The sequence below is a fragment of the Macaca thibetana genome, chromosome 18 (genome assembly GCF_024542745.1).
Source record: "Macaca thibetana thibetana isolate TM-01 chromosome 18, ASM2454274v1, whole genome shotgun sequence".
Taxonomy (NCBI): Eukaryota; Metazoa; Chordata; class Mammalia; order Primates; family Cercopithecidae; genus Macaca; species Macaca thibetana.
Window position 1 is genome coordinate 60,279,421 of NC_065595.1, and position 27,753 is coordinate 60,307,173.

Here is a 27,753-nt window from a genome sequence, read left to right on the forward strand (position 1 = left end):
AAATTTTCTAATTTAGAGTAGCCATATTAAAAAATACAAAGAAACAGGTAAAATTAACTTCAGTATTTTATTTAACCCAGTATATCAAAAACATTTATTTCAACATGTAACCAATATAAACATTTTAATGACTTTTTTTCATACTGAGCCTTAAAAATCTAATGTGTACTTTGCACTTGGAGCACGTCGCAATTGGACTAGACATATTTCAAGGCCTCAAGAGTTGTATACAGCTAGTGGCTATCATACACCACAAAGTAGATATATATCATTTCCCTTCCCTGTCAATGAAAACACCCCTAATGCTCACCAAATGTAACCCCAACCTATCTTTTCAACCTTTCCAACTTTATTTCCTACTATCCTCATACTTAATGCTCACACACACACACAAATCTTGTTTCCCCAATGCATATGCCCTGTGCTTTCCCATTTTGGGTTTCTTTTTCCCCCTTCTAAAATTGTCTCTGTCCAAAGTATTCTCCCCACCTCTCTACCTGCTAAAATCCTATCCTTTCACTGATGGTCATCACAAATGTTACTTTTCCATTCAGGCTTTCCTTATAATCAGTAAAATATCCTCTCTCTTAAAACCCACAATGTACCTTTGGGGAGATTTTATGAGGCTCACTTTAGTCCATTTTATATACCATTTTTTATTTACTGCTCTAATCCCAACCTACCCCCAAATTAATGGCAATACATTCCTTCAAAGCAAGAGTTGTGCTTTACTCATCACTTACCTACCGTATTATCTACCATATAGGTTTACTAACATTACAAAATCTGCATTATTCACTTTCTACAAAAGCATTAATATAGAATTCATTAATTCACTTACTTTCAAAAGTCATTCCTATTTGTATAGTTTTTCCCTTTCTATGACATTCAAAAGGAAGTAGGTAAGTGATGGCCGCCTCATAAATTCTGAAAGACTGAACATTTACAACCTCAGCTGTATAATAATAATTTAAAATGTAGCTACAAATATTAAAATAGAAGCAGTCTCAGAACCTCAGAATTGGATTTTAGATCATTCTCTTAAATGGGCATATTCTAAAGATGTGACAGTTAAGAATAAGCATCAAAATATAACCGGGGCCAGGCGCGGTGGCTCACACCTGTAATCCCAACACTTCTGGAGGCCAAAATGGGTGGACACTCTGAGGTCAGGAGTTCTAGACCAGCCTGGCCAACATGGTGAAACTCCATCTCTATTAAAAATACAAAAATTAGCTGGGCACGGTGGCAGGCGCCTGTAATTCCAGCTACTTGGGAGGCTGGTGCAGGAGAATTGCTTGAACCTGGAAGGCGGAGGTTGCCATGAGCCAAGATTGTGCCATTGCACTCCAGCCTGGGCGACAAGAACGAAACTCCATCTCAAAAACAAACAAACAAACCAACAATCAAAAACCCACAACTGGATCTGGAAACTTATTACATGGTTAGCCTTTTGTATCTATGGGTTCTACATCCATGGAGTCAACCAAGAAACAAAAGTTTCAGAAAAAAATTGTGTCTGTACTAAATACGTACAGACTTTTTTTTCCTTGTCATTATCCCTAAACAACACAGTACAATAACTATTTACATTGTATTAGGTATTATAAGTAATCTGGAGACAATTTAAAGCATATGGGGGACTGGGCGCAGTGGCTCACACCTGCCATCCCAGCACTTTGCAGGGCCAAGGTGGGTGGATCACTTGAGGTCAGGAGTTTGAGATCAGCCTGGCCAACATGATGAAACCCCGCTTCTACTAAAAATACAGAAGTTAGCCACGTGTGGTGGTGCGCACCTGTAGCCCCAGCTACTCAGGAGGCTGAGGCAGAAGAATCGCTTGAACCCGGGAGGCAGAGGTTGTAGTAAGTCAAGATTGTGCCACTGTACTCCAGCCTGGGTGAAAGACTGAGACTCTGTCTTAAAAACACAAAGAAAACAAATAAACAAACAAAAAACAGCGTATGGGGGATTTGTGCACAGGTTATATACTAATACTTGCTATTTTATATCAGGGACTTGAACATCTGGGAATTTTGGTATCCACAGGAGGTCCTAGAAGGCTCTACAATTTTCCACGGATCTTGAGGGATGACTAAAGTGAAAATATCGTAAAGGAATTATAAGCTAATAAAAGGCAGTTGCTTCTAGAAGTATTTAAAAAATTAAAGGTAAGTAGCTTCATAATCTAAAGTTGGAAAAGTCTTTTAAAGTATAAAGTAAAAGTAGGAACCTTAAAGGAAAAGACGAACAGATATGATTAAGTAACTTCCACATTGAGTGGGGCAGGGTTGGGGACAAAAGTTTAAGAGAAGCTAAAATATCTTTGTACTTGCTCATGCTTTCTTGTTCTCTCAATATATAACAAATGTACACATGTGGAATCTGGCTGACATTATACAGACAATTCTTATGCATGAAAAGAAAAAGCCCAATAGAAAAACATGGAAACCTATCAAGGGACAATTCACAACACAGGAAAAGCCAATTAACATAGGAAAACGCATCCAATCTTCCCAGTCTTCCAAGAAATGTACATTATAAGAAGATACCTTTTGTGATTATCAGACTGAAAGATTTTGACTAAATATACTTAAGCCTGAAGGGAAAATTGTAACAATCAATACATATCCACAAAATATGTAAAAACTGGGAGAGGGAAAGGTCCACTGTTCCCCACCCCACTTTCTGTTAGGGCCAAGCACTGTTCTTTGCCTTTAAAAAAGAAAAAAAGTTCAACTGTAAAAATTTTAAAAGTTGGTACAAGAAATTTGCACAATTACCTGCATTCAAGTCTAAATATTAAGAAAACAGTATTGGCCGGGCGCGGTGGCTCAAGCCTGTAATCCCAGCACTTTGGGAGGCCGAGACGGGTGGATCACAAGGTCAGGAGATCGAGACCATCCTGGCTAACACGGTGAAACCCCGTCTCTACTAAAAAATACAAAAAACTAGCCGGGCGAGGTGGCGGGCGCCTGTAGTCCCAGCTACTCGGGAGGCTGAGGCAGGAGAATGGCAGGAACCCGGGAGGCGGAGCTTGCAGTGAGCCGAGATCTGGTCACTGCGCTCCAGCCTGGGCGACATAGCAAGACTCCGTCTCAAAAAAAAAAAAAAAAAAAAAAAAAAAAAACAGTATTAACTATTACATAAATTATACATAAGAATGGCAGTTGTATGAAGGAGGAAAAATTATGGGGGAAACCCATAATACTGTAATTTAAATTGAGAGGAGGCCAACTGGGAAATACCATGTCAATTCACAACAGAGGCTCCTATAATTACCCACCTACCTCAGTTTCCATTCCCAGCTTAATTCCCCATCCTCACCTCCTTTACCCATAACCATCTTAAAGTCCTCTTCCCTCAAAAGTCACACCTTTTCCTCTCACCCTATCAAGTCTTCCATTACTATGCTTAACCTGTCCTCCAGCCTCATTTTCTTAATCCAGAGTCCTGAGCCTCTGCCTCACATCACCCAATGCCTCACATCTATGCACTTATCTTTCCAATAACTTTAGGATAGCCCATCATTTTCAGTCCAGTTCCAACAGCACCCCAGTATCAATGCACAGGACCATCATTGCTGCTCATCTCATTTAGAAATATTACTAATGTGATATGTGATCCACATTTTTAAGTAAACTTCAGGTACAATATGAGTTAAACTGATTATTATGGGTTGTCTTAGAAATGTTAACATCATAGCTGGGCAAGGTGGCTCATGCCTGTAATCCCAGCACCTTGGGAGGCCAAGGTGGGCGGATCACCTGAGGTCAGGAGTTTGAGACCAGCCTGACCAACGTGGAGAAACCCTGACTAACTAAAAATACAAAATCAGCTGGGCATGGTGGGGCATGCCTGTAATCCCAGCTACTCGGGAGGCTGAGGCAGGAGAATCACTTGAATCCAGGAGGCAGAGGTTGCGGTGAGCCGAGATTGTGCCATTGCACTCTAGCCTGGGCAACAAGAGTAAAACTCCATCTCAAAAAAAAAAAAAAAAAAAAAAGAAACGTAACATCATTTAAAACATTTATGTGGAAACCTCCCTATTGGATATTATACTGATTACCAGAGTAACAAAATTTATCTGTAGGCCAAAGTTTTAACGAAGTGGAGAGTAACACCACAATTAAGGTAGAAGACGGGGAACAGATTTTTTGGACCAGGTTCAGATGGTTTGTTTAGGTTCATGCTGTGAAGTCTGGTGGGGGATTAATAATATGTTTAAAGCTCAGAAAAAGGTGGAAGCCAGAGACAGATTAAACAAAAATAGTTTCATAGTTTATCTGAACCTTTTAAAGATAATAAAACTCTCAAACAAGGTACAGATTTAGAGGAAATCAAAAGAATTAACACAATGTTGGAGGACACCTACATACAATGATAAGACAGGGAGAGAAATTTGGAAGCAACCATTAGAATTGGCAATACTTCCATAAATACAAAAACATAGAAAAGATAATCATCAACTTCAAGACACTGGCAGGTTTGGGAAAGAGTTACAACCATATATACACACACACAATGTATATGTATGTATGCTACATATATATCTGTAGCAATTTTTTCATTACAGCAATTTTTCATTTCATTTAAGACAATTTTTTCATTATAAGCAAACAGAGAAAATGTTAGTGTGTTAAATGTGGATAAATTATTTTTGTTTGAAGTATTTTATAATTTAACACCTTTTTTTTTTTTTTGAGACAGAGTCTCGCTCTGTCGCCCAGGCTGGAGTGTAGTGGTGTGATCCTGGCTCACTGCAACCTCCCCCTCCCAGGTTCAAGTGATTCTCCTGCTTCACGCTCCCGAGTAGCTGGGATTACAGGCATGCGCCACCACGCCCAGCTAATTTTTTGTATTTTTAGTAGAGACAGGGTTTCACCCTATTGACCAGTCTGGTCTCAAACACCTGACCTTGTGACCCACCCACCGTGGCCTCTCAAAGTGCTGGGATTACAAGCGTGAGCCACCGCACCTGGCCAATTTAACATTTTTTAATAAGAATTAAAATAAGTGGGAATAAACAGACTTTCAGGAAGAAAATGGCTAATAGTGTTAAAGACAAAGTCAACTCAAGTGGCATGTAAAATGATTTAAGTTGGGAACACACGTATTATCAAGATGTTTCCTATCATTTCTTTGTCTACTTCACTGATCCTCTCCTTCACAGTCTTAGTGTAATCAAATACAGTTGCAACTTGGTTAGTCAACAGCCATTCTTCCTCTTCTTTGATAAAAAGAACTGTGATTTTGTTGATCCTTCTTCCGTTTGCCAAGTCCTTCAGGGGACGCTCAGGGCCTTTCCAGCCCTACGTGGTAAATACTGATTTATTTAAGCCACTTACACGATCTTCTCTCTATTGCCAGTTGGCTGGTTGAGCCATGAGCATGAGCTTCCAGGAAGTTTTCTTCACTTGTAAAGAAGAATACAAGACAGAAATATTCTATTTTCCTTCCACAGATGTTATCATCGATGATGCCTAAATCAAATGACTTGCTCCACATCCTTAAGACTTGTTAAAACCGTTAATTAAATGTAAGTTAAAAACCGCAAAGGAATATCACTACATGATTAGTGAAAGATTATTATCTTTTCTGTGTTTTTATATTTATGGAAGTATTCCCAACTCTAATAGGAAGCAACCATTAGAGTTGGGAATACTTCCATAAATATAAAAACATAGAAAAGATAATCATCAACTTCATTCTAGAATCAAAACATTCTAATTTCTCATTCTAATTGGTGTGTAGTGATATCCCTTTGTGGTTTTAATGTATATTTCCCTAATGACTACACCTTATTTTGAGCACGTTCTCATGTGCTTATTTGCTTCCCATCTCTACTTTGGTGATGTGACTGTTCAAATCAGTTTTTAAACTAAAGTGTCTGTTCAAATCAAATTTTTAATTGGGCTGTCTTCTTTCTGTTATGTTCTGGAAACAAGAATATTTACCACTTTAACACTATTATATTCTTTATATATTCTGGAATCTAGTTGTTTGTCAGATGTTTATACTATACTGTGATATTTCTCCCAGTCCATAAGTTGCCTTTGCATTTTCATAACAGTATCCTTGAACATCCTTTTAAATTTTAAGTTCAATTAAATTTTTTTATTTTTATGGTTTATGTGTCCTGAAAATTCTTCACCAGAAGATTTTCTATGCGTTCATCTGTAAGTTTGAACTCTTCTGTAAGTCAGGCCTATCGAGCCATTTTAAGCTAATTTTTTAATATAATAGTCTTACGTTCGAAAAAAAATTTTTTTTTGAGATAAGGTCTGGCTCTATCATCCTGGCTGGAGTGCAGTGGCATGATCATGGCTCACTGAAATTTCCCCCTTCCAGGCTCAATCCATCCTCTTATCTCAGCCTTCTGAGCAGCTGGGACTACAGGTGAGCACCACCACGCCTGGCTAATTTTTGTATTTTTTTGTAAGGACAGAGTTTCGCCATGTTGCCCAGGCTGGTCTGGAATTCGTGAGCTCAAGCAATTCGCCTGCCTCGGCCTCCCAAAGTGATGGGATTACAGGCATGAGCCACAATGCCCAACCCTATGTTCAATTTTTTTTTTTTTTGAGACGGAGTCTTGCTCTGTCGCCCAGGCTGGAGTGCAGTGCTGTGATCTCCACTCACTGCAAGCTCTGCTTCCCGGGGTTCACACCATTCTCCTGCCTCAGACTCCCGTGTAGCTGGGACTACAGGTGCCCGCCACTGTGCTCGGCTAATTTTTTTTGTATTTTTAGTAGAGACGGGATTTCACTGTGTTAGCCAGGATGGTCTTGATCTAATGACCTCGTGATCCACCCGTCTCGGCCTCCCAAAGTGCTGGGATTACAGGCGTGAGCCACCGCACCTGGCCCTTTTTTTTTTTCCCCCAAGAGTTTTTAAGATTGGTATTATTTTGTCCTTAAATGTGAGTAATCAAGAAGGACTTTCCCCTCTAGCCAGTAAAAACTCAAACGCTTCCCAGCCCTCTGTGACCTCTCATGTCTGTCAGTTCACATCATTCTGGTTGCTCTTTGTCTGGCTTTACAGTTTCACTCCATGTATGTCCATTCTAGAATTCAGCAAAAAGTCAAAGACTTCTATGGATAGCATTATTTTTTGACAAAGTGTCCTTCCTGCTGAACTTTGCCCTACAACTTCTGCTGCCTCAGCTTCCATAAATTCTGATCACTATCTCTTCATCTTGTTCTTTGCTCCAGATTCCCTGTCCCAGATCTACAATTTAGAATGTGCCTCAGGCAAAAAGCCAGGGTGGGTGGGTGAATTTAGAGCTCACCTTATTTGTTTCCCTTCTTTTAGGGATCACAGTCCTGCATTGCTGTTGTCCAAAGTCTGAAACACATTATTTCATTTATTTTGTCCAGATTTTCAAAGTTTGTGTGTGTGTGTGTGTGGAGGTGTGGGGGTTGAGAGATGGTAAACTCCATCATGGTCACTTAAAAATTCTGAAAAGTTGCCAGTGTGGTGGCTCATGCCTTTAATTCCAACACTTTGGAACTGTGAGGTGGGAGAATTGCTTGAGGGCAGTGACTGTTGGGCAGGCACCACCGCACTCTGCTCAGGGCAACAAAGAAATATCCCGTCCCCCCCAAAAAAACCAAAAAATCTGAATCAAAGTTAAAACCTAGAAAAACATTTCATTCCCTGGTGTTAATAATCATTCAAGTGATGGCTGGGCATGGTGGCTCATGCCTGTAATTCCAGCACTTTGGGAGGCCCAGGCAGGCCGATCACTTGAGGTCAGGAGTTCAAGACCAGCCTGACCAACATGGCGAAACCTCATCTCTACTAAAAATACAAAAATAAGCTGGGCATGGTGGTGCATGCCTATAATCCCAGCTAGTCGGGAAGCTGAGGCATGAGAATCACTTGAACCCAGGAGGTGGAGGTTGCAGTGAGCCAAGATTGCACCACTATATTAGAGCCTGGGCAACAAGAGCGAAACTTTGCTCAAAAAAAAAAAAAAAAAAAAAAAAAAAAAAAAAAAAAAAATCGAGTGCAGAGGATATTATTTCGTAAATGAACTTGTGCTTAACTTTTTATTATAACAGATAAAATATTCCTTAAAAATCACCTTCAAATAAATTAACATTTTAAGTGTTTTATTATCATCTGTTAAATTACTCTGTGGCATTTTTCTTTTGTATTTCAAGAAAGAAAATTTTTTTTGTGTGACAGGGTTTCACTTTGTCACACAGACTGGAATGCAGTGGCGCGATCATGGCTCACTGAAGCCTAGACCTCCCGGGCTCAAGCTATCCCCCCACCTCAGCCTCTCTAGTAGCTGAGACCACAGGCGCAGGCCACGACGCCTGGCTAATTTTTGTACATTTTTGTAGAGATAGGGCTTTGTCATGTTGCCCAGGCTGGGCACAGGGTTCTTTACACTTTGGCCTTCCCTGGGATTACGGGTGTGAGCTACCACACCTGGCCTGGAAGAAAAAAATGTTAAAAAGTATTTCCTTATGTATCTGCTTGGTAAGTCTAAATATTTATACTCAGCTTAATGTTGGGTTCTTTTGGACTGAAGAAGGGATTTCATTGTAAAGATAAAAATGGTAATAAGGAAGAGGCAAGAATTTCACATAAAAATCAGAAATTACAAGACAGTCTGATCATACACTACAAAAGCTTGTTCAAGTTTTTTTTTTTTTTTGACACAGAGTTTCACTCTTGTTGCCCAGGCTGGCATGCAATGCCGCAATCTCGGCTCATGGCAACCTCCACCTCCTGGGTTCAAGTGATTCTCCTGCCTCAGCCTCCTGAGTAGCTGGGATTACAGGCATGCACCAACCACACCATGCTAATTTTGTATTTTCAGTAGAGACAGCATTTCTCCACGTTGGTCAGGCTGGTCTCAAACTCCCAACCTCAGGTGATCCGCCTGCTTTGGCCTCCCAAAGTGCTGGGATTAGAGGCATGAGCCACCGCATCTGGCCTGCACGTTCAAGTTTGAATTCAAGTCTTGATACTAGGTAAACATTGCTTTGTTTTCCGGAACTTTTTGCTTCCCTACTGTAATGTGGATTAAGCATCTCTATTTCTTTTTTTTCTTTTCTTTCTTTTTTTTTTTGAGGTGGAGTCTCACTCTTGTCACCCAGGCTGGAGTGCAATGGTGCGATCTCGGCTCACTGCAACCTCTGCCTCCTGGGTTCAAGCAATTCTCCTGCCTCAGCCTCCTGAGTAGCTGGGATTACAGGCACACAACACCATGCACAGCTAATTTTATATTTTTAGTAGAGACGGGGTTTCACCATGTTGGTCAGACTGGTCTTGAACTCCTGACCTCAGGTGATCCACCTGCCTCGGCCTCTCAAAGTGCTGGGATTACAGGTATGAGCCACCACGCCTGGCCAGCATCTCTATTTCTGTACTTCTGATGTGTCTAACTACTTTACTCTCTACTGGTGGTACCTATTCTCTACCTCGTAACTTCTACTTACTCATAATTTTTATTCATTTGTGGTCTGCTCCAGGTTCCCTCAATCTTCCAAAGCACTTGAATTGCCTATTTCTGAGTTTGCATTTGCATGGCCAAGAGTAAAAGCAAAAAAATATAAACTGCTATCTAACTGCACTAACCTGCTGACCAGTTATGGTTTGGCTACAGACTGGTCCTATGGTTTCCTTAAGAGGCTGTGGACTAGAAGGTTCCATGATGACTGGCCTCTTTGGCACAATCTCTTCTTAACATAAGGTCTCTTAGATTGATCTTTCTTTAATAGCTAGTAGAAATACACATTTTAGCAATATGCACTAAAAGTAAAAACTTTTCAAATTGAAACACATTTCCACATTAGATTTTTATTTAATGGAGATGAAGTCATAAATCTGGAATATTAATGATTAATGTTGATCCAGCTCTACTAAGTCACCTGCCATTACCAGAGGGAGGAGTCAGGTCAGTACAGACGGCTTTACTTTGTTCCCTCCTCATACCTGAACTACTTTCATCTTCCTGGATAATGGGCAAGAGAAGGCAGAGTGGAACTAAAAGAGCTTTGCTGATGGGGCAAGTTCTCAGGAGCAGAGAAGTAAAATGGCCCCTTTCCTATTTCTTATATGGCTGTCTTGTCAACCCCTAAAAGAAGGTAAATCACTGTATTCAAAAATTTGAACCATGACACTCATCTTTTGATTCAAAATCCTGTATGAATTAAAAGGTTGGTAAGACAGTGAGGAAAGACAGACACTGAGAAAAGCTACCAGGTATTTAAGATGGTCAGACTCCAGGTATTTAAGATGGTCAGCTACCAGGTATTTAAGATGGTCAAACCTCCAGACTTTCATAATCCTGTCCATTGTATAACTTTCCTGCTTCTTTTCTTTCCATATATCCCACTTTTAGCAAACTTTGTTCCAAGTTTCCTATGTTTCTCACATTCACTTAAAATACAATCTGATCCACGAGGTCAGGAGATCGAGACCATCCTGGCTCACATGGTGAAACCCCGTCTCTACTAAAAAAAAAAATACAAAAAACTAGCTGGGCGAGGTGGCGGGCGCCTGTAGTCCCAGCTACTCGGGAGGCTGAGGCAGGAGAATGGCGTGAACCCGGGAGGCGGAGCTTGCAGTGAGCTGAGATCCGGCCACTGCACTCCAGCCTGGGTGACGGAGCAAGACTCCGTCTCAAAAAAAAAAAAAAAAAAAAAAAAAAAAAAAAAAAAACACAATCTGATCCAATGCTGACTAATAATAAAATAAAAAATAAGAAAAAAACTGAGGTTCTGTCTCTTCCTTAAAACACTTTTCCCACCTGCTTGCTTGCTTTTTTTTTTTTTTGAGATGCAGTCTTGCTCTGTTGCCCAGGCTAGAGTGCAGTGGTGCAATCTCGGCTCACTGCAACCTCTGCCTCCTGGGTTTGAGCAATTCTCCTGCCTCAGCCTCCCGAGTAGCTGGAATTACAGGCGCCCACCATCGCGCCCAGCTAATTTTTGTATTTTTTTAGTAGAGACGGGGTTTCACCATCTTGGCCAGGCTGGTCTCGAACTCCTGACATTGTGATCCACCTGCCCTGGCCTCCCAATGTGCTGGGATTACAGGTGTGAGCCACTGCGCCTGGCCCTCCCATCTGCTTTCTAAGACATCACCCTCTTGGTTTCCCCCATCTTACTGGCTGCTCCTTCTCAGTCTCCTGTGCTGATTGTTCCTCATCTCCCTGACATCTACACACTGGACTGCTGCAGAAAGGACTTCTCTATTACATTCATTCCTTTGGAGATATCACCCAGTCTCATATCTTTAAATACCACCTGCAAATTGATGATTATCAAATTTATATCTTTATGGACTTCTGAACTTCTCACTTGAACTCACTTTAACTGTCTATGCAATATCTTCACTTGGACGTCTAAAAGGATTTCGAATTTAACATTTCCAAGAATCCTAATCTTCCTCCCCAAACCAACTCCGCTTGCAATCTTCCCCATCTTGATAAATGTTAATGCCATTCTTCTAGTTGTTCAGGCCAAAATTCTAAAATCATCCTTATTATCTATTTCACACCCTTAAATTCCTCAATAACTCTCCTGGCCCTATTCTCAAAATATATTCAGTATCTGAAAACTTCTCTCCACCTCCCACTGCCACCCTGGTCTAAGTCACATCATCTTTGACTAATTCAACAATACTGAATTATTCTAATAGCCTAACTGGTCTCCCAGTTCCTGCCACTGCACCATTTACAGGCTTGTCTCACAGTTTTCCTTTTAAAATATAAATGATTAAAAAATAAATCATTTAACATCACTCCTCTGCCATAATCCACCCAAATACTTCCAACTGCACTTAGAGTAAAAGCCAAAGTTCCTACCATGGCCTTCAAGTTCCAATAACCTACTATGTAGTCTTCAACTCCTACTACTTTGCCCCAACTTGCCTCACACTTCTGCTACACTGGCCTTCTTGCTCTCCTTCAAACAGACCAAGCATACTCCCAGCTTATTGTATGTATGGCAGAGCAGTTAAGAGCACAGACGTCAGAGACAGAATGTCTAGGTGCAAAGTCTGAGTCCCTCACTTACTAGCTGGGTGAGCTTCAGCAAGTTACTCAACCTTTCTGTGTCCCAGTTTCCTTATCTGTAAAATGCAAATAATAAAAGTAAACCTCATAGAGTTGTGAAGATTAAATGAGTATGTGTATATATACACAGGAGTATATATATATATGAGTGTACACACACACACACACATTAACACCTAACACAGTGCCAGGTATTTGAAGCACGAATGTTCACTACAACAGCGATCATTTTGATAACGATGGCTCTCTTCCACAGCATGTAAAGATGGGCAAATTAAAAAAAAAATTATTGAAATATAGCACAAAGAAAAATACACATAAATGTACAGGTGAATGAATTACATAAACTCAACACCAATGTACTCACCACCCAGACCAAGATGCCCTGTCAGCACCCAAGAAGCCCTATCTCAAGCTATTAACCCTGCACAGTTCCTCTTAACCACTATCTTGACTTCTAACTTTACAGTTTAAATTTTGCCTGCTTGTAAGGCTTCTTATAAATGGAATCACGCCCGGGCATAGTGGCTCATGCTTGTAATACCAACACTTTGGGAATCATGGCTGGGCATAGTGGCTCACGCTTATAATACCAACACTTTGGAAAGCCAAAGCAGGAGGACTGCGTGAGCCCAGGAGTTTGAGACCAGCCTGAGCAACATGAGACCTCATCTCTACAAAAAGTAAAAAAATTAGCTGAGCATGGTGGCATACACCTGTAGTCCCAGACACTTGGGAGGCTGAGGTTGGAGGATCGCTTGAGCCTGGGAGATGGAGGCTATAATGAGCCGTGATTGTGCCACTGTACTCCAGCCTGGGTGACAGAGTGAGACCTTGCCTCAAATAAATAAAAATAAAATGGAATCATATATAATGCCTTATTTTGTGTTTGACCTCTTTCACTTAACGATGCTTGTGAGACTCATCTGTATTATCAGGAATAGCTGTACTCTGTTTTCACTGCTGTGTAGCATTCCTTTATATGAATATACCATAGGTAAGGGATATGAATTGTTTCCAGTTTTTTTTTGCTATTATAATAATGACAGCAATGAACATTCCTGAGCCCTCCTTGGTATACATGTATGCATATTCCACTGGACATAACCTTGCAATAGATTGCTGGGTCAAAGTGTTTGCACTGCTAAACAGTTTTCTAGAGTAGCTATAGCAGTTTATACTCTCACTAGCGAGCATGAGAGTTACCATTGCTTTACATCATCAATACTTGCTATATTTGATCCTTTTTTTTTGAGATGGGAGTCTCCCTCTGTCGCCCAGGCTGGAGTGCAGTGATGCAATGTTGGCTCACTGCAACCTCTGTCTTTGGGGTTCAAGTGATTCTCGCGCCTCAGCCTCCCATGTAGCTCGGGTTACAGGCTCATGCCACTATGCCTGGCCAATCTTTTAAAATGTATCTGGTGGGTGTGTAGGAGTCTCTCATTGTGATTTTAATTTTATGTTCATAATTACTAATGAAATGGCACCTTTACACATGTTTACCGGCCATTATCTTTTATGAAAGGTCTGTTCAAGACATTTATCCACTGTTCTATAGGGTTGTCTGTTCTTTTCTTATTGACTTGTAAGGCATTCTTTAATTTTCTGTATATTGGAGGAGTAGGATTTAGTATTTTACTCCTGCATCCCCAGAACCTAGAAGACAGCCTGAAACATAAAAAGCATTAATATTTTGTACATGAATGAATGTTTGACTGTTTGTTTTCAGATCCTAATCATAACTGTTTCTACAATTCTGCCTCATGATCTGACAATATATGGTGATTCCTAACCTCCAATCCAACCCAAGGAGGTTCCAAAATGTTGACTGCCCAACAATCTTTATAAAGTAGAACTCTGTCTGTAACACTCTCTTGGATACATCTGTCAATGGCTTCCTACAACCTACAAAATAAAACCTCAACCCTTAACCAAGCATTCCAGGTTAACTTCCCCAACTTACTTTTCTAATATGCTTTCCCTATCTTCCAAAACATGTATTTGTGGTTATGAAAAACAAAAAGGTCAACTGGGCACTAACCACAAAAATCAGGAGGCAATTATTAATTTATTTTCGTTCTTTTGCTCTAGAAAATATCTTTGAAGCAGAGGCAGCAGGATGTGCAAAGGCTCGTAAACAAGAGGGAACAAAGTGGGGTTTTAAGTCTTAAGTAGTCTGGTGCTGGTGAAGAATAAGAAGGGAAGGAGGTCAAAACAACAACAGGGAACAGAGCCTATGACTCAAGGATCTTATATTTCCTTCTATTTAGCACTAATTGCTTTATATATGTACATAAGGACATTCATTTAATTTTGTTGAAAAAATAAATCACCGTATTGTAACTTGATTCTGATTAATTCTATCCAACAACCTGCCTGACATTTATATTCCTCCCTCCTCCAAAAAGCCAAGCCTAACAAAAATTCTAGAAATACTTGTAGGTTTTCCAACTATTTCATAACTTATCAACTCCATAAGTCATATGAAAAATTTTCAACTTTATGTTAGGTGGTCATCTATCAGAATTACCTGTATCAGGCTGGGCACCTTGGCTCATGCCTGTAATCCCAACACTTTGGGAGGCTGAGGCGGGCGGATCACTTGAGGTCAGGAGTTCAACATAAGCCTGGCCAACATGGTGAAACCCTGTCTCTACTAAAAATACAAAAATTAGCCAGGCATGGTGGTGTGTGCCTGTAATCCCAGCTACTTGAGAGGCTGAGGCAGGAGCATCGCTCTAACCCAAGAGGCGGAGGTTGCAACGAGCTGAGGTCACGCCATTACACTCCAGCCTGGACAACAGAGCGACACTCTGGCTCAAAAAAAAAAATAAAATAAAATAAAAAAAAGAATTACCTATATCAGAACGTACTTATAGCAGCATGTTTAGTAAAGCTATAACAAATTTGAAATAAGTTTATAATGTATCTGGTTCAATCATTAACAGTTAACACATTATGTTGTACACACACATTATGTTGTACAGTGTTACACTATTACTTTGCTTTAATAAAATTTTACACTTTGACAGTGCTTTATGTCTTCAAAGTTGTTATTATTTAATTTGATCCCAAAATAATCCCAATATGTTACCATGACAAGCAGGCATAATCTCTACATTTTACATTTGAAGAAACTGAAATGGAGGGAGGTTATTACATGCCTTGCTCAAGGACAGGGGGCTAAAAGTAGGCAAAACTAGGGAACCAGGTCCTCTGACTTCTATACTGCATTATTTCTACAATCCATACATCCTTTAGGGAAGCCTTGTGTATAACATTCTTTGTTCATTGGTAAGTTATTAAATATTAGCCCTTTAGAAAATGTAACAAACATGGTAACATTATTTACAGCCAAACCCACTCCTCAACCTATGGCAAAAATCTACTAACTTTGGAAACAGCACCCTGCCTGTCAGCATGACAATGTTGCCTTATGATTAGTAACAGTGACTAAAAATTCTCAAATGATTTACCACATTTCTGAGCCTCTTAAAAAATTAAATGTACATTATTTCTATAAACTAACTCTAATAAGCTAACTAATTGTGACACTACATGCTCTATCTAGTTTGGGCGGAATAGCCCTAGTCTGGCATTTTGCCCAGATGGCTCGAATTTACATACAAGTTTTAAATCTTTAAGAAATCCTAGAAAAATAAATTTAGAGACTTAACTTCATAAAACATGAACAATTTCCATAGGTCACGGTGTTCTACAGGCCATAATCTAGTCTATGATTTTTCTTTCATTTTTAAATCCCCTCTCTTAAGCATAAAGCACAAAGGACAGGCAGGACCACAAAAGAGAAAACATAGGCAGAGAAGGAAGCAGCAGATTACTAAAGGGCGTGCACTTTGTCTTGTAAAAGCAAACAAAGAACTTCATTTTCCAAGAGTCAAAGGAGACAAGAAATGTTAGCAATGGAAAACTGATCTTGCAGGGGTCGGTAATGGTACCAATTTTTTACCATCTTTTTCTTTTTCTGCCCTTTAGATATACAAACAATTGACTTTAAAGAAAAGTAACCCAACTCCTAAATTCCTGGAACCTCATGGTTTCTTTAATGAAGTCTGATATAGGATCAGCCATGAGAAGAGTCTGATGTAAAAAATATGTAAAGAATTGTATGGTTGGGTGCAGTGGCTGATCCCAGCAGTTTGGGAGGCTGAGGTGGGAGAATCACTTGAGTCCAGGAGTTCAGGACCAGCCTGGGCAACAAAAGGGGACTCCCATCCCCGACAAGAAAATTTTAAAATTTGCCGGGCATCGTGGTACACACCTGTAGTCCCGGCTACTCAGAAGGCTGAGGTGGGAGGACAGCTCGAGCCTGGGAGGTCAAGGCTGCAGTTAGCTACGATCGCACCACTGCACTCCAGCCTGGGCGACAGAGACCCTGTCTCAAAAAAAAAAAAAAAAAGAAATGTAGAGGATAATTTTTGTTTGTTATAGATTACAGTAACAAAAATAACTAACAAATTAAAGCCTCGAGATTTAAAAAAAAATGTATTAAATTCAACATAGAACAGATCTGAATTATGAAGATCCCAGGTAACAGTTAATTACCTTCAGCCACCTCAGGCAATTATTAAAGACATTTTGTTGGTAGAAAGGCACCTGTCAAGTACTATTATGCATCATTCCCTCTACAAATCCAGTCAACTCAAAAAATAAGCTGACCATACACCTGTCTCAAGAATCTTTATTCTCTCAGATTTTCACACCTTACTTTCAGTCTTTTGTCAAGATTTTTGACCAGCAAATTACAGTAAATAATTAGATACCACTTTCAAGTCCTTATGTCAATTAAATGCTCCTCAGGTACTGCATGTACTCTTCTTTAATTGGGGTTTTAAACTGTAAAAATACCATTCACTTGTTTCTGTAACAATGTATGTAGTCTTTTTTTTTTTTTTTTTTTCTTAAATCTCTTTAAGAGAGACCAAAGAGGCTGCGTGCGGTGGCTCACGCCTGTAATCCCAGCACTTTGGGAGGCTGAGGAGGGTAGATTACCTGAGGTCAGGAGTTTGAAACCAGCCTGGCCAACATGATGAAAGCTCGTCTCTACTAAAAATGCAAAAATTAGCCAGACGTTGAGGCACACACCTGCTACTTGGGAGGCTGAGGCAGGAGAATCGCTTGAACCAGGGTGGTGGGAGTCACAGTTAGCCAAGATCATGCCACTGCAATCTGCACTCCAGCTTGGGCGACAAAATGAGACTTTGTCTCCAAAACAAAAACAAAAACACAAACTTAATCTCCAGTGTGGCAGTATTGAAAAGGGGGCCTTTAAGCGATGATTGGATAATGAGGGCTCTGCCCTTATTAATAAATTAATCAATGTATGGATTAATAAAGGATAAACAGATTCATGGGTCATCATGGGAGTACAACTGATGGCTTTGTAAGAGGAAGAGAGATCTGAGCTTAGCACAACAGCACATTCAGCCCCCTCACCACCTGATACCCTGCATCACCTAAGGATTCTGTAGGCAAGAGTCCTACCAGCAAGAAAGCCATTCCCAGATGCCACCCCTTGACCTTGGACTTCTCTGCCTCCAGATCTGTAAGAAATAAATTCCTGGCCGGGCGCGGTGGCTCAAGCCTGTAATCCCAGCACTTTGGGAGGCCAAGATGGGCGGATCACGAGGTCAGGAGATCGAGACCATCCTGGCTAACACCGTGAAACCCCGTCTCTACTAAAAATACAAAAAACTAGCTGGGCGAGGTGGCGGGCGCCTGTAGTCCCAGCTACTCCGGAGGCTGAGGCAGGAGAATGGCGTAAACCCGGGAGGCGGAGCTTGCAGTGAGCTGAGATCCGGCCACTGCACTCCAGCCCGGGCTACAGAGCAAGACTCCGTCTCAAAAAAAAAAAAAAAAAAGAAATAAATTCCTTTCCTTTATAAATTAGCCAGTTTCAAGTATTCTGAAAATGGACTAAGACATCTTCCTGTGCCCCATATGGCCAACTGGTCACCAGGATCTGACCATACTGCTCTGTAATCTCTGGAATACTTCCATTTCTTCCCCAACTAATTACTACTTCCCTTGACTGGATTACTGCAAAAGCCTCCTCAACTGACTTCCATCCTTCTACAGTGTTAGGTCTCCAATCCTTCCTGGCTGTAATGTGAAAAATGTTTGTGTTCTCTAGAAAACAAAGTCTAATTATGAGCCTTTGATGGTCCAGTCCCCTTTTTTTCCCAATATAAAGTCAAAACTCCTTAACGTAAAACAGAAGACCTTGGCCAGGCACGGTGGCTCACACCTTTAATCCCAGCACTTTGGGGCCCAAGGTGGGTGGATCACCTGAGGTCAGGAGTTTGAGATCAGCCTGACTAACACAGTGAAACCCCGTCTCTACTAAAAATACAAACAATTAACCGGGCATGGTGGCAGGCACCTATAATCCCAGCTACTCAGGAGGCTGAGGGAGGAGAATTGCTTGAACCTGGGAGACGGAGGTTGCAGTGAGTCGAGATTGCGCCATTGCACTGCAGCCTGGGGGACAAGAGTGAAACTCCATCTCAAAAAAAAAAAAAAAACAAAAAACAAAACAGAGGGCCTTGTATGATTTGCTTAACTTACCTCTACTGGCTCTTGAATTTCTTTTAGATCCTCAAATGTACCATACTATTTTCATAAATGTTTGGCACAACCTCCCTCTTTCCTTATGCTTGGCTTGTGACTATTCAACCTTCAGGTCTTAGCTTAAACGTTCAAGGAATCTTCCTTGATCTCCCATGTGCTCGCATAGTATATTTTATTCCTGTCCCCACACCATTTATGACACTGAATTGTCACTGCCTGTTTACCTTCCTCTGAACTGCAAACTTTGAGACAATGAAATTTTCTCTCTTGTAGCTTAGCCTAGTGTTGATCCATAGCTGATGCTCAATAAATATTTTTACAGATCATGAATACAAACTGACTTTGGAGTTAGACATACATTTCAATTCTGGTTCTGTCACTTACTAGCTACGGTGATCCTTCCTTGATCAAATTACTTTATCTTTTCTAAGCCTGAATTTCTTTTTTTTTTTTTTTTTTGGAGGAATAATACCTATCTTGCAAGGTTGTAAGAATTAACTGATATCATATGCAAAGCAATCATAGCACATATCTGAATGACAGCAGTGTTTGCCTTGGTTAAAACTTACGGCTTCAAGGACAGAATCTGACTAGAGGTAGCTTAAGCAAAAAGGGGATTTTAAAAAAATAAGTTATAGGAGTGCCTCATGGAATTCAGGGTCATAAGAGAAACTAGAACCAGCAACCCACGTTGTGGAAATTTAGTTTGTTTCTTCTCTGTTTCTCCTGGTCTTTCCATCACTTCCCTTGCTTCCCCATTTCCTCTCCCCTCCCCAACTACCTGGTCCCTCTCCACCCCACTCCCATCTCTCCGTCACCCACTCCATGTGTTTTATCTTAGTCTCTTTCCCTCTTTCATCTTTGCTACTATGCTCATGTGCTTCATTCTTCTCTCCTGTGGCACAACGGCCTTTTCAGCTCTTCATAAGGTAAAACATGGCTGGCAATAGTCCCAGAGTTATGATTTTCATTTTACAGCTAGGCTGAGGAACCATAAATATCAATTCCAAATTCCTAAAGGACCCTGGCCCAGCTTTGATCAGCTGCCTCCCTCTGGGTCAGCCCTCACTAGCCAAGAGGCAGGATCACCAATGGAACATGGCAGATCCCACCTGAACCATGAGATGATGGGAAAGGTCCCAGAAAATGAGAGAGTCTGGGCAATCAAAACACTTAGGGCTCACTACTCCATCTACTCAGTAAAAGCTATTAACATTTCAAGAGAATTGTTTTACTTACGTGAATTAGCTATAATAAAAATATATTATTAATTAGTCACAAGTTTAAAGTTAACACATCTATGATTTTAAATCTTATATGAATGGGAAATGTGTGACATCAATATAAAATATGTAAAAAGGATTATTTTTTCTTTTTAATTTTAACTTTCTGAATTTTGAGACAGAGTCTTGTTCTGTCACTCAGGTTGGAGTGCAGCGGCACGATATTGGCTCACTGCAACCTCCGCCTCCCAGGTTCCAGTGATTCTTGTGCCTCAGGCTCCGGAGTAACTAGGATTACTGGCGTGCACCACCATGCCCGGCTAATTTTTGTATTTTTAGTAGAGACAGGGTTTCGTCATGTTAGCCAGGCTGGTCTTGAACTCCTGACCTCAAGTGATCCACCTGTCTTGGCCTCCCAAAGAGCTGGGATTACAGGCATGAGCCATCACGTTCAGCTAACTTTCTGAATTTCTGATCTCAATAGCTAATGCTGCAAAACAGACTACAAAGGTTAACTTTTTTTTTTTTAAAGAAAAGTATGTAAAGATATTCTAATAATACTTTTAAAAATTATATAGTCACTAGGTTTGGTGGCACATGTCTGTAAGTCCCAGGTACTCAGGAAGCCAAGGCAGAGGATCACTTGAGCCCAGGAATTTGAGTCTGCCAGGGCAAAATAGCTAGACCCCATCTCTTAAAAATAAATAAATAAATAAATAAAACATTATACCGCATATTTTAGCTAAAGACCCAAAGAGAAAGTTGAGAAAATATCTCAAATATACATTTAAAAATTGAAACTAGTACACCCTAAATGTCTTTCCGAAACCTTGTTCCAAACTGAACAGAAAACTCTTCTTAGTAAAGTAGGGAAACACACACACACAAAATAATCACAGCTCTCAAGAAATTCATACAAATGCAATGTTATAACAAAATTGAATCTGAAAGCTCAATTGAGTTGAACTGGAAAAACCAGGAGAAAAAAAGGTAGAAGTCTGTAAGCTCGTAGCATATTTGCTTCCCATTCCCTACCCACAACAGATTTTTCTAAGCTTCTACATATATCATCAATTTTTCTTTCTTTCTTTCTTTCTTTCTTTTTTTGAGACAGAGTTTCACTCTTGCTCCCCAGGCTGGAGTGCAATGGTGCGAACTCAGCTCACTGCAACCTTGCATCCCAGGTTCAAGCAATTCTCCTGCTTCAGCCACCCAAGTAGCTGGGATTACAGGCGCCTGCCACCATGGCCAGCTAATTTTTGTATTTTTAGTAGAAATGGGTTTCACCATGTTGGCCAGGCTGGTCTTGTATGCCTGACATCAGGTGATCCACTCACCTCGGCTTCCCAATGTGCTGGGATTACAGGCATGAACCACCACATCCAGTTCATTAATTTTTCATGTTATTAATATTTGTAACATACAATAAACACTAAAAGCTTTTTTCTTTTGGGAATAATTAGAAAAATCCTTTTCCTTATATTAAACAAAACAGGCATAATAGTGATGGAATTTTCTCAAATTTCATACTGGCAAAAAAATATTCATTTTAAGACACATGTTGTCATATATACGGCCCAACTTTTCTTGTAATTTTAAATGTCCATGGGACAATTACTAAATAAAATGTCTAACTTATTCTGTTTTAAGAAAAATTAAGATGAATAATTATTTTGTTTTCATTACAAGTTTTCTATATGCTCATATTAAAATATAAATAATAAAGATGTATGTAAGTGTGTACATTGGATGCACTGATTTAATCCAGGCAATAACCATTGAAGATATGTGTTATTATCCCTGTTTTACAGAAGAGGAAACTGAGGCCGGAGAGGTTAAATAGGTTTTGGTTCTATGTCACAAAACTACTAAGTGACAGAGCCAGAAGCTGAGAATGAACTCAGAACATTTCGGCTCAGTGTCCATTAATTATTGCTGCTACAACAAATTACCACAAATGTAGTGGCTTAAAACAATACAAACGTTATTTGTCTTACAGTTCAGAAGTCTGGCACCGGTGTCACTGGGCTAAAATCAAGGTGTCAGCAGGGCTGCATTTCCTTCTGGAGATTCAGAGAAAATCAGTTCTTGCCCCTTCTAGCTTGTGGGGGCTGTCCACATTCCTTGGCTCACAGACTCCTTCCACCTTTAAGCCCTGGAATGTTGTCTCTTTCTGACTCTGCTTTGTTGTTACATTTCTTTGACTTTCCTGCTTTTCTCTTCCACTCCTAAAAACCACTGTTACTCTCTATTGTGCCTACCTGGATAAGCCAGGATAAACTCCCTATTTTAAAATCAGTTGATCAGGAATTTTAACTCTACCTGCAACTGTAACTCCTCTTTACCATGTAACCTAACATATTCAAAGGTTCTGAGAATTCACAGAGCATGGACATCTCTGGGAGCCAAGATACTGCCTACCACAGTACCCACGTTTATAATCAGTATACTACAAAAATCATGCTCATCCATTAGGGTTCAGAGAGTCAGTATGCTTCCATACTAAGCAATATAACTTAAATTAGGAGGATCACGGGTGTCCAACCCTTTGAATGTGAGGACTACTTTGCTTATCTGTGGTGGCAAATATCACAAAAGTTATGCACAGACCTTTTTTTTTTTTTTTTTTTTTTTTTGAGACGGAGTCTCGCTCTGTCACCCAGGCTGGAGTGCAGTGGCCGGATCTCAGCTCACTGCAAGCTCCGCCTCCCGGGTTCACGCCATTCTCCTGGCTCAGCCTCCCGAGTAGCTGGGACTACAGGCGCCCGCCACCTCGCCCGGCTAGTTTTTTGTATTTTTTTAGTAGAGACGGGGTTTCACCGTGTTAGCCAGGATGGTCTCGATCTCCTGACCTAGTGATCCGCCCGTCTCGGCCTCCCAAAGTGCTGGGATTACAGGCTTGAGCCACCGCGCCCGGCCTTTTTTTTTTTTTTTTTGAGGCGGAATCTCGCTCTGTCGCCCAGGCTGGAGTGCAGTGGCGCGATCTCGGCTCACTGCAAGCTCCGCCTCCCGGGTTCACGCCATTCTCCTGCCTCAGCCTCCTGAGTAGCTGGGACTACAGGCGCCGCCACCACGCCCGGCTAATTTTTTTGTATTTTTTTTTTTTAGTGGAGACGGGGTTTCATTGTGTTAGCCAGGATGGTCTCGATCTCCTGACCTCGTGATCCGCCCGTCTCGGCCTCCCAAAGTGCTGGGATTACAGGCTTGAGCCACCGCGCCCGGCCTTTTTTTTTTTTTTAACCTCATCAGCTATCGTTAGTATTATTGTATTTTATGTGTGGCCCAAGACAATTCTTCTTCCAATGCGGCCCATGAAAGCCAAAATGTTGGACGCTGGTGGAAATTATTAAAAACCAAGTGACTGAGTCAATGGAGTTAACTCATCCATCTAAATAAGTCCTAAAAGGAAACAAGCCAATAAGAGACACCATCTTCCCCTGCCCTCACCAAGCTTCTAAAGTATAACACTGAGTGTTAGGGGCAGAAAGAGGAACAAGTAAAGCTGGGCTTGTTCTAAGTAGCTGGAAGGAGAGAGAAGCACTCTAAAAGGTCTGAATCCTGGTGGTAGGGCTGTGGTTGGCATTATATCCAGCCTGTTCAGATGATACTCTACGCTACGGTTTGAATATCCCCCAAAGTTCACGTGCTGGAAGCTTAATCCACGATGCAACAGTGTTGAGAGGTGGGATCTTTAAGATGTAAATAGGTTATGAGGACTGTGCCCTCTGAATGGGTTAATGTCACTATCATGGGAGTGGGTTTGTTATAAAAGCAAGTTCGTCGAGACCAGCCTAAGCCCAGTGAGACTTTGTCTCTACAAAAGGAAAAGGAAAAAAAAAAAGCCAGGCACTGGTGAGCACCTGTAGTCCCAGCTACTTGGGAGGCTGAAGTAGGGAGGAACGCGTGAGGCCAGGAGTTCAAGGCTGCAGTGAGCCAGGATGGTGCCACTGCACTCCAGCCTGGGCAAAAGAGTGACTCTGTCTTTTTTAAGTGAGTTTCTCTCTCTCCCTCACTCTAATCCTCTCTCAGCCTCTCACCTTCCACCATGGGATAACGCAGCAAGAAGAAGGCCCTTGCCAGATGTCAGCTCTTTGGTATTGGACCTCCCAGCCTCCAGAACTGTGAGAAGTAAGTTTCTCTTCTTTATAAATTACCAAATCTGTGGTATTGTTGTAGCAACACAAAATAAACTAAGAAACCTTAAGATGCAATTGCTCTTCAAATAACCTCTAAATGAGAATTTGACAGGAAGCTGGTCTCCACATAGAAATTACTCAAATCACCAGAACTCAAAGACAGAAGGTGGGGTGGAGATGGGGGGGGTGACTTCCTTCTTTGTCACAATATCAAACATGGAGACTTTTTCCCTTTTTTCCCCTCCCTAGAGTAGGAGGAAGGGGAGCTTGACATAAGAGTGTCAAGTTTGAGGGATCCTGGCAAGAAAGCTAAGGAAACCTAAAATAGAATCTTTGTCCATTGTTGTGGTTAGCCTAGAAGCCACTTTGCAACATTCATTACTATAAACATCATCTTTAATAAATCCACACACACACACACACACACACAGAGTTGCTCCTCATTATTTTCAATTCCATATTTATGAATTCACCTGCTTACTAAAATTAATACCATATCAGTTCAGGGTGGCAATAAAAATTGATAATACCAATTTCTGCATTATTTAGCAACTGCTATTGTTTCCACTTGGAAACAGGAAACTAAGAGCCACTTGAATAAGAATGTATGGGAAAACAGGATTTGCTGCACATCAAGTTTTTATACGGTCAAGCTCCAAGGACCATATGTCTACCATAAAGTCAAATATACCTGCATGTTCTGAAGGACTTCATCCATTTACAATTTAATATATATAAGGCATCTCTGAACAAAAACACACATATAACAAGGTTGTATGATTTCTTTAAAAAAGCTCATAGGAGCCTAACCCTGATTCCCTCTAGGAGGAATGGTTCAGTCTTTGATAAGTTAGTGTTCATGATAATCTTATAGAACACAACCAGCACAAATAATGAGAACTGACTGTATATGAACATATTGATAGAAAAGATGGCCAAAATTATGTTTCTTTAAAAACTGTAATACATACTTTTTTTTTTTTTTTTTTTTTTTGAGACAGTCTCGCTCCGTTGCCCAGGCTGAAGGAGTGCAGTGGCACAATCTCGGCTCACCGCAACCTCCACCTCCAGGGTTCAAGCGATTCTCCTGCCTCAGCCTCCAGAGTAGCTGGGACTACAGGCGCCCACCACCAAGCCCGGCTAATTTTTGTATTTTTAGTAGAGATGGGGTTTCACCATATCGATCAGGCTGGTCTCGAACTCCTGACCTCAGGTGATCCTCCCACCTTGGCCTCCCAAAGTGCTGGGATTACAGGCATGTGCCACCGCGCCCAGCTGATACATACTGTCTTTTAAAAAATTTTGTTGGGCTTGGTGCGGTGGCTCACACCTGTAATCCCAGCACTTTGGGAGGCCAAGCCAGGTGGATCACTGAAGGTCAGGAGTTTGAGACCATCCTGGCCAACATGGAAAAACCCCATCTCTACTAAAAACACAAAGATTAGCTGGGCGTGGTGGTGCCTGCCTGTAATTCCAGCTACTCCGGAGGCTGAGGCAGAAGAATCACTTTAACCTGGGAGGCGGAGGCTGCAGTGAGCCGAAATCGCGCCACTGCACTTCAGCCTGGGCAACACAGTGAGACTCTGTCTCAAAAAAAAAAAAAAATTTCCGTTGAATTATCAATTCTTTTCCCCATCAACATTTAGAATCTGACCCAAATGATAAATACTGATCAAAAATTAATGTTTGAATCTATTTTTTAATGAAGAGAGCAGGGATAAAAAAAGACTGATATTAATCCATAGATCAACATATATCAAATTAATTTACTAGTTATGTGCATCTCCTTTTAAGCTGTGAAGACTTATTAATGCTTTGGAGTTCAACAACTGTCCTAGCCTCGAAATGTCCAGGTAAGGCATCAACGCTGGGTGACAAGAAAACAGCAGGTACATGAGAAAGGCAGGATGCACACTGACTGTTTCCAGACATTCCTCATATTTATATTTTGACTCTTCACATGCATTTACATGTTGAATCTCCCAACCATATGAACTTGCCTCCTTTGGCTTTTTGGAGTAAAATAATGAAGTAAAAAAATTAATAAGAAATAGCATGAATGGTTTTATTCTAGTTCAATAAAGGTGGTATATTAAAAAGAGATACAAAGTTTTCGACTCAAAAAACTTGATGTTTCCTTTCTTTCCATTTTTTTTAAAAAATTTATTTATTATTATTATACTTTAAGTTGTAGGGTACATGTGCATAACGTGCAGGTTTGTTACATATGTATACTTGTGCCATGTTGCTGTGCTGCACCCATCAACTCGTCATTTACATCAGGTATAACTCCCAATGCAATCCCTCCCCCCTCCCCCCTCCCCATGATAGGCCCCGGTGTGTGATGTTCCCCTTCCTGAGTCCGAGTGATCTCATTGTTCAGTTCCCACCTATGAGTGAGAACATGCGGTGTTTGGTTTTCTGTTCTTGTGATAGTTTGCTAAGAATGATGGATTCCAGCTGCATCCAAGTCCCTACAAAGGACTCAAACTCATCCTTTTTGATGGCTGCATAGTATTCCATGGTGTATATGTGCCACATTTTCTTAATCCAATCTGTCACTGATGGACATTTGGGTTGATTCCAAGTCTTTGCTATTGTGAATAGTGCTGCAATAAACATACGTGTGCATGTGTCTTTATAGCAGCATAATTAGTAGAAAGCTGAAACTGGATTCTTTCCATTTTTATATTACATGGGGGAGCCTTTTAGTATGGGCTATAAAATGACCATTTATATTCAGCTTTTCATTCCTTAGGATGACCTAAAAATTAAAGCCAGAACTTCGTATTTCTGAAATATCACTTACCTCTGGCTACACTATTTTAACCCTAAAATCATTGCTTAAAATATGTACATAATAACGATGTGTATACATGTTAAAATTTTTTAGGTTTTATTAAAAAATAAAACATTTTGATTTTCAAAGTTTAGCATATACAGATATGGAAGTTTCCATCTAGAAAGGCACAAATATTCTGTGGAAAACTATTTTAGAATGCAACAACGTTAAGAATTTTTGTAATCCTGATACTACTTCGTGCTCTTAAAACAGTATTAGGGCTAGGCGCAGTGGCTCACGCCTGTAATCCCAGCACTTTGCGAGGCCAAGGTGGACAGATCACTTGAGGCCAGGAGTTTGAGACTGGCTTGGCCAACTTGGTGAAACCCTGTCTCTGCTAAAAATATTTTTTTTAAAAATTAGCCAGAGGTGGTGGTGTGTGCCTGTAGTGCCAGCTACTTGGGAGGCTGAGGCACGAGAATCGCTAGAACCCAGGAGGCAGAGGTTGCAGTGAACCAAGATCTCTCCACTGCACTCCAGCCTGGATGACAGAGTGAAAGACTGTCTCAAACAAACAAAAACAGTATGAGAAGTATTTGCTTGCTCAGAGCATGTGAAAAAGTTTGTTGAACTGAATTATATAAAGATTTATCATATTATGGCCCCCATTTTATAATATTAGTTTTGAGAATGGATGTTTTAAATTCCATGAAATTACCTATACATGCTTTAGTTGTTTCTGACTGGAAACAATTTTCCACACTGTTGTTTAGCATTTACTGAGTACTGATAACAGAATATATGATATAAAACCTAAGGAAATGGTATACAAGGTATTTTTTCAAAGTTTTCCTAACTGAGATGACTATATTAAAATATTCATGACCCAACACACTTATGTCAAAAAGACAACAAACCCCGCAATTCAAAAAGAACAACTTTGCGAGGCATGGTGATTCATGCATGTAATCCCAACACTTTGGGAGG

At 40.6% G+C, this 27,753-nt stretch overlaps 1 protein-coding gene across 10 annotated transcripts in view; it reads right to left on the reverse strand.

Moving 5' to 3' along the window:
* Positions 1 to 27,753, reverse strand: part of YES1 (YES proto-oncogene 1, Src family tyrosine kinase) — a 145,286-nt gene that overhangs the window by 36,039 nt on the left and 81,494 nt on the right. For 2 of the 10 annotated variants that reach the window (XM_050767646.1, XM_050767642.1), the window contains exons 2-3: positions 1,799 to 1,920; positions 842 to 935 (exon numbers count right to left, since the gene is read on the reverse strand). The exons of 4 other annotated variants lie outside the window; for them this stretch is intronic. Coding sequence is in view for 3 of the 6 variants with exons in the window: in XM_050767642.1 (XP_050623599.1) it covers positions 842 to 854 (13 nt within the window). In the remaining 3 variants the exon portion in view is untranslated. 4 more of the 10 variants (XM_050767643.1, XM_050767647.1, XM_050767648.1 and 1 more) reach the window with 4 other exon arrangements.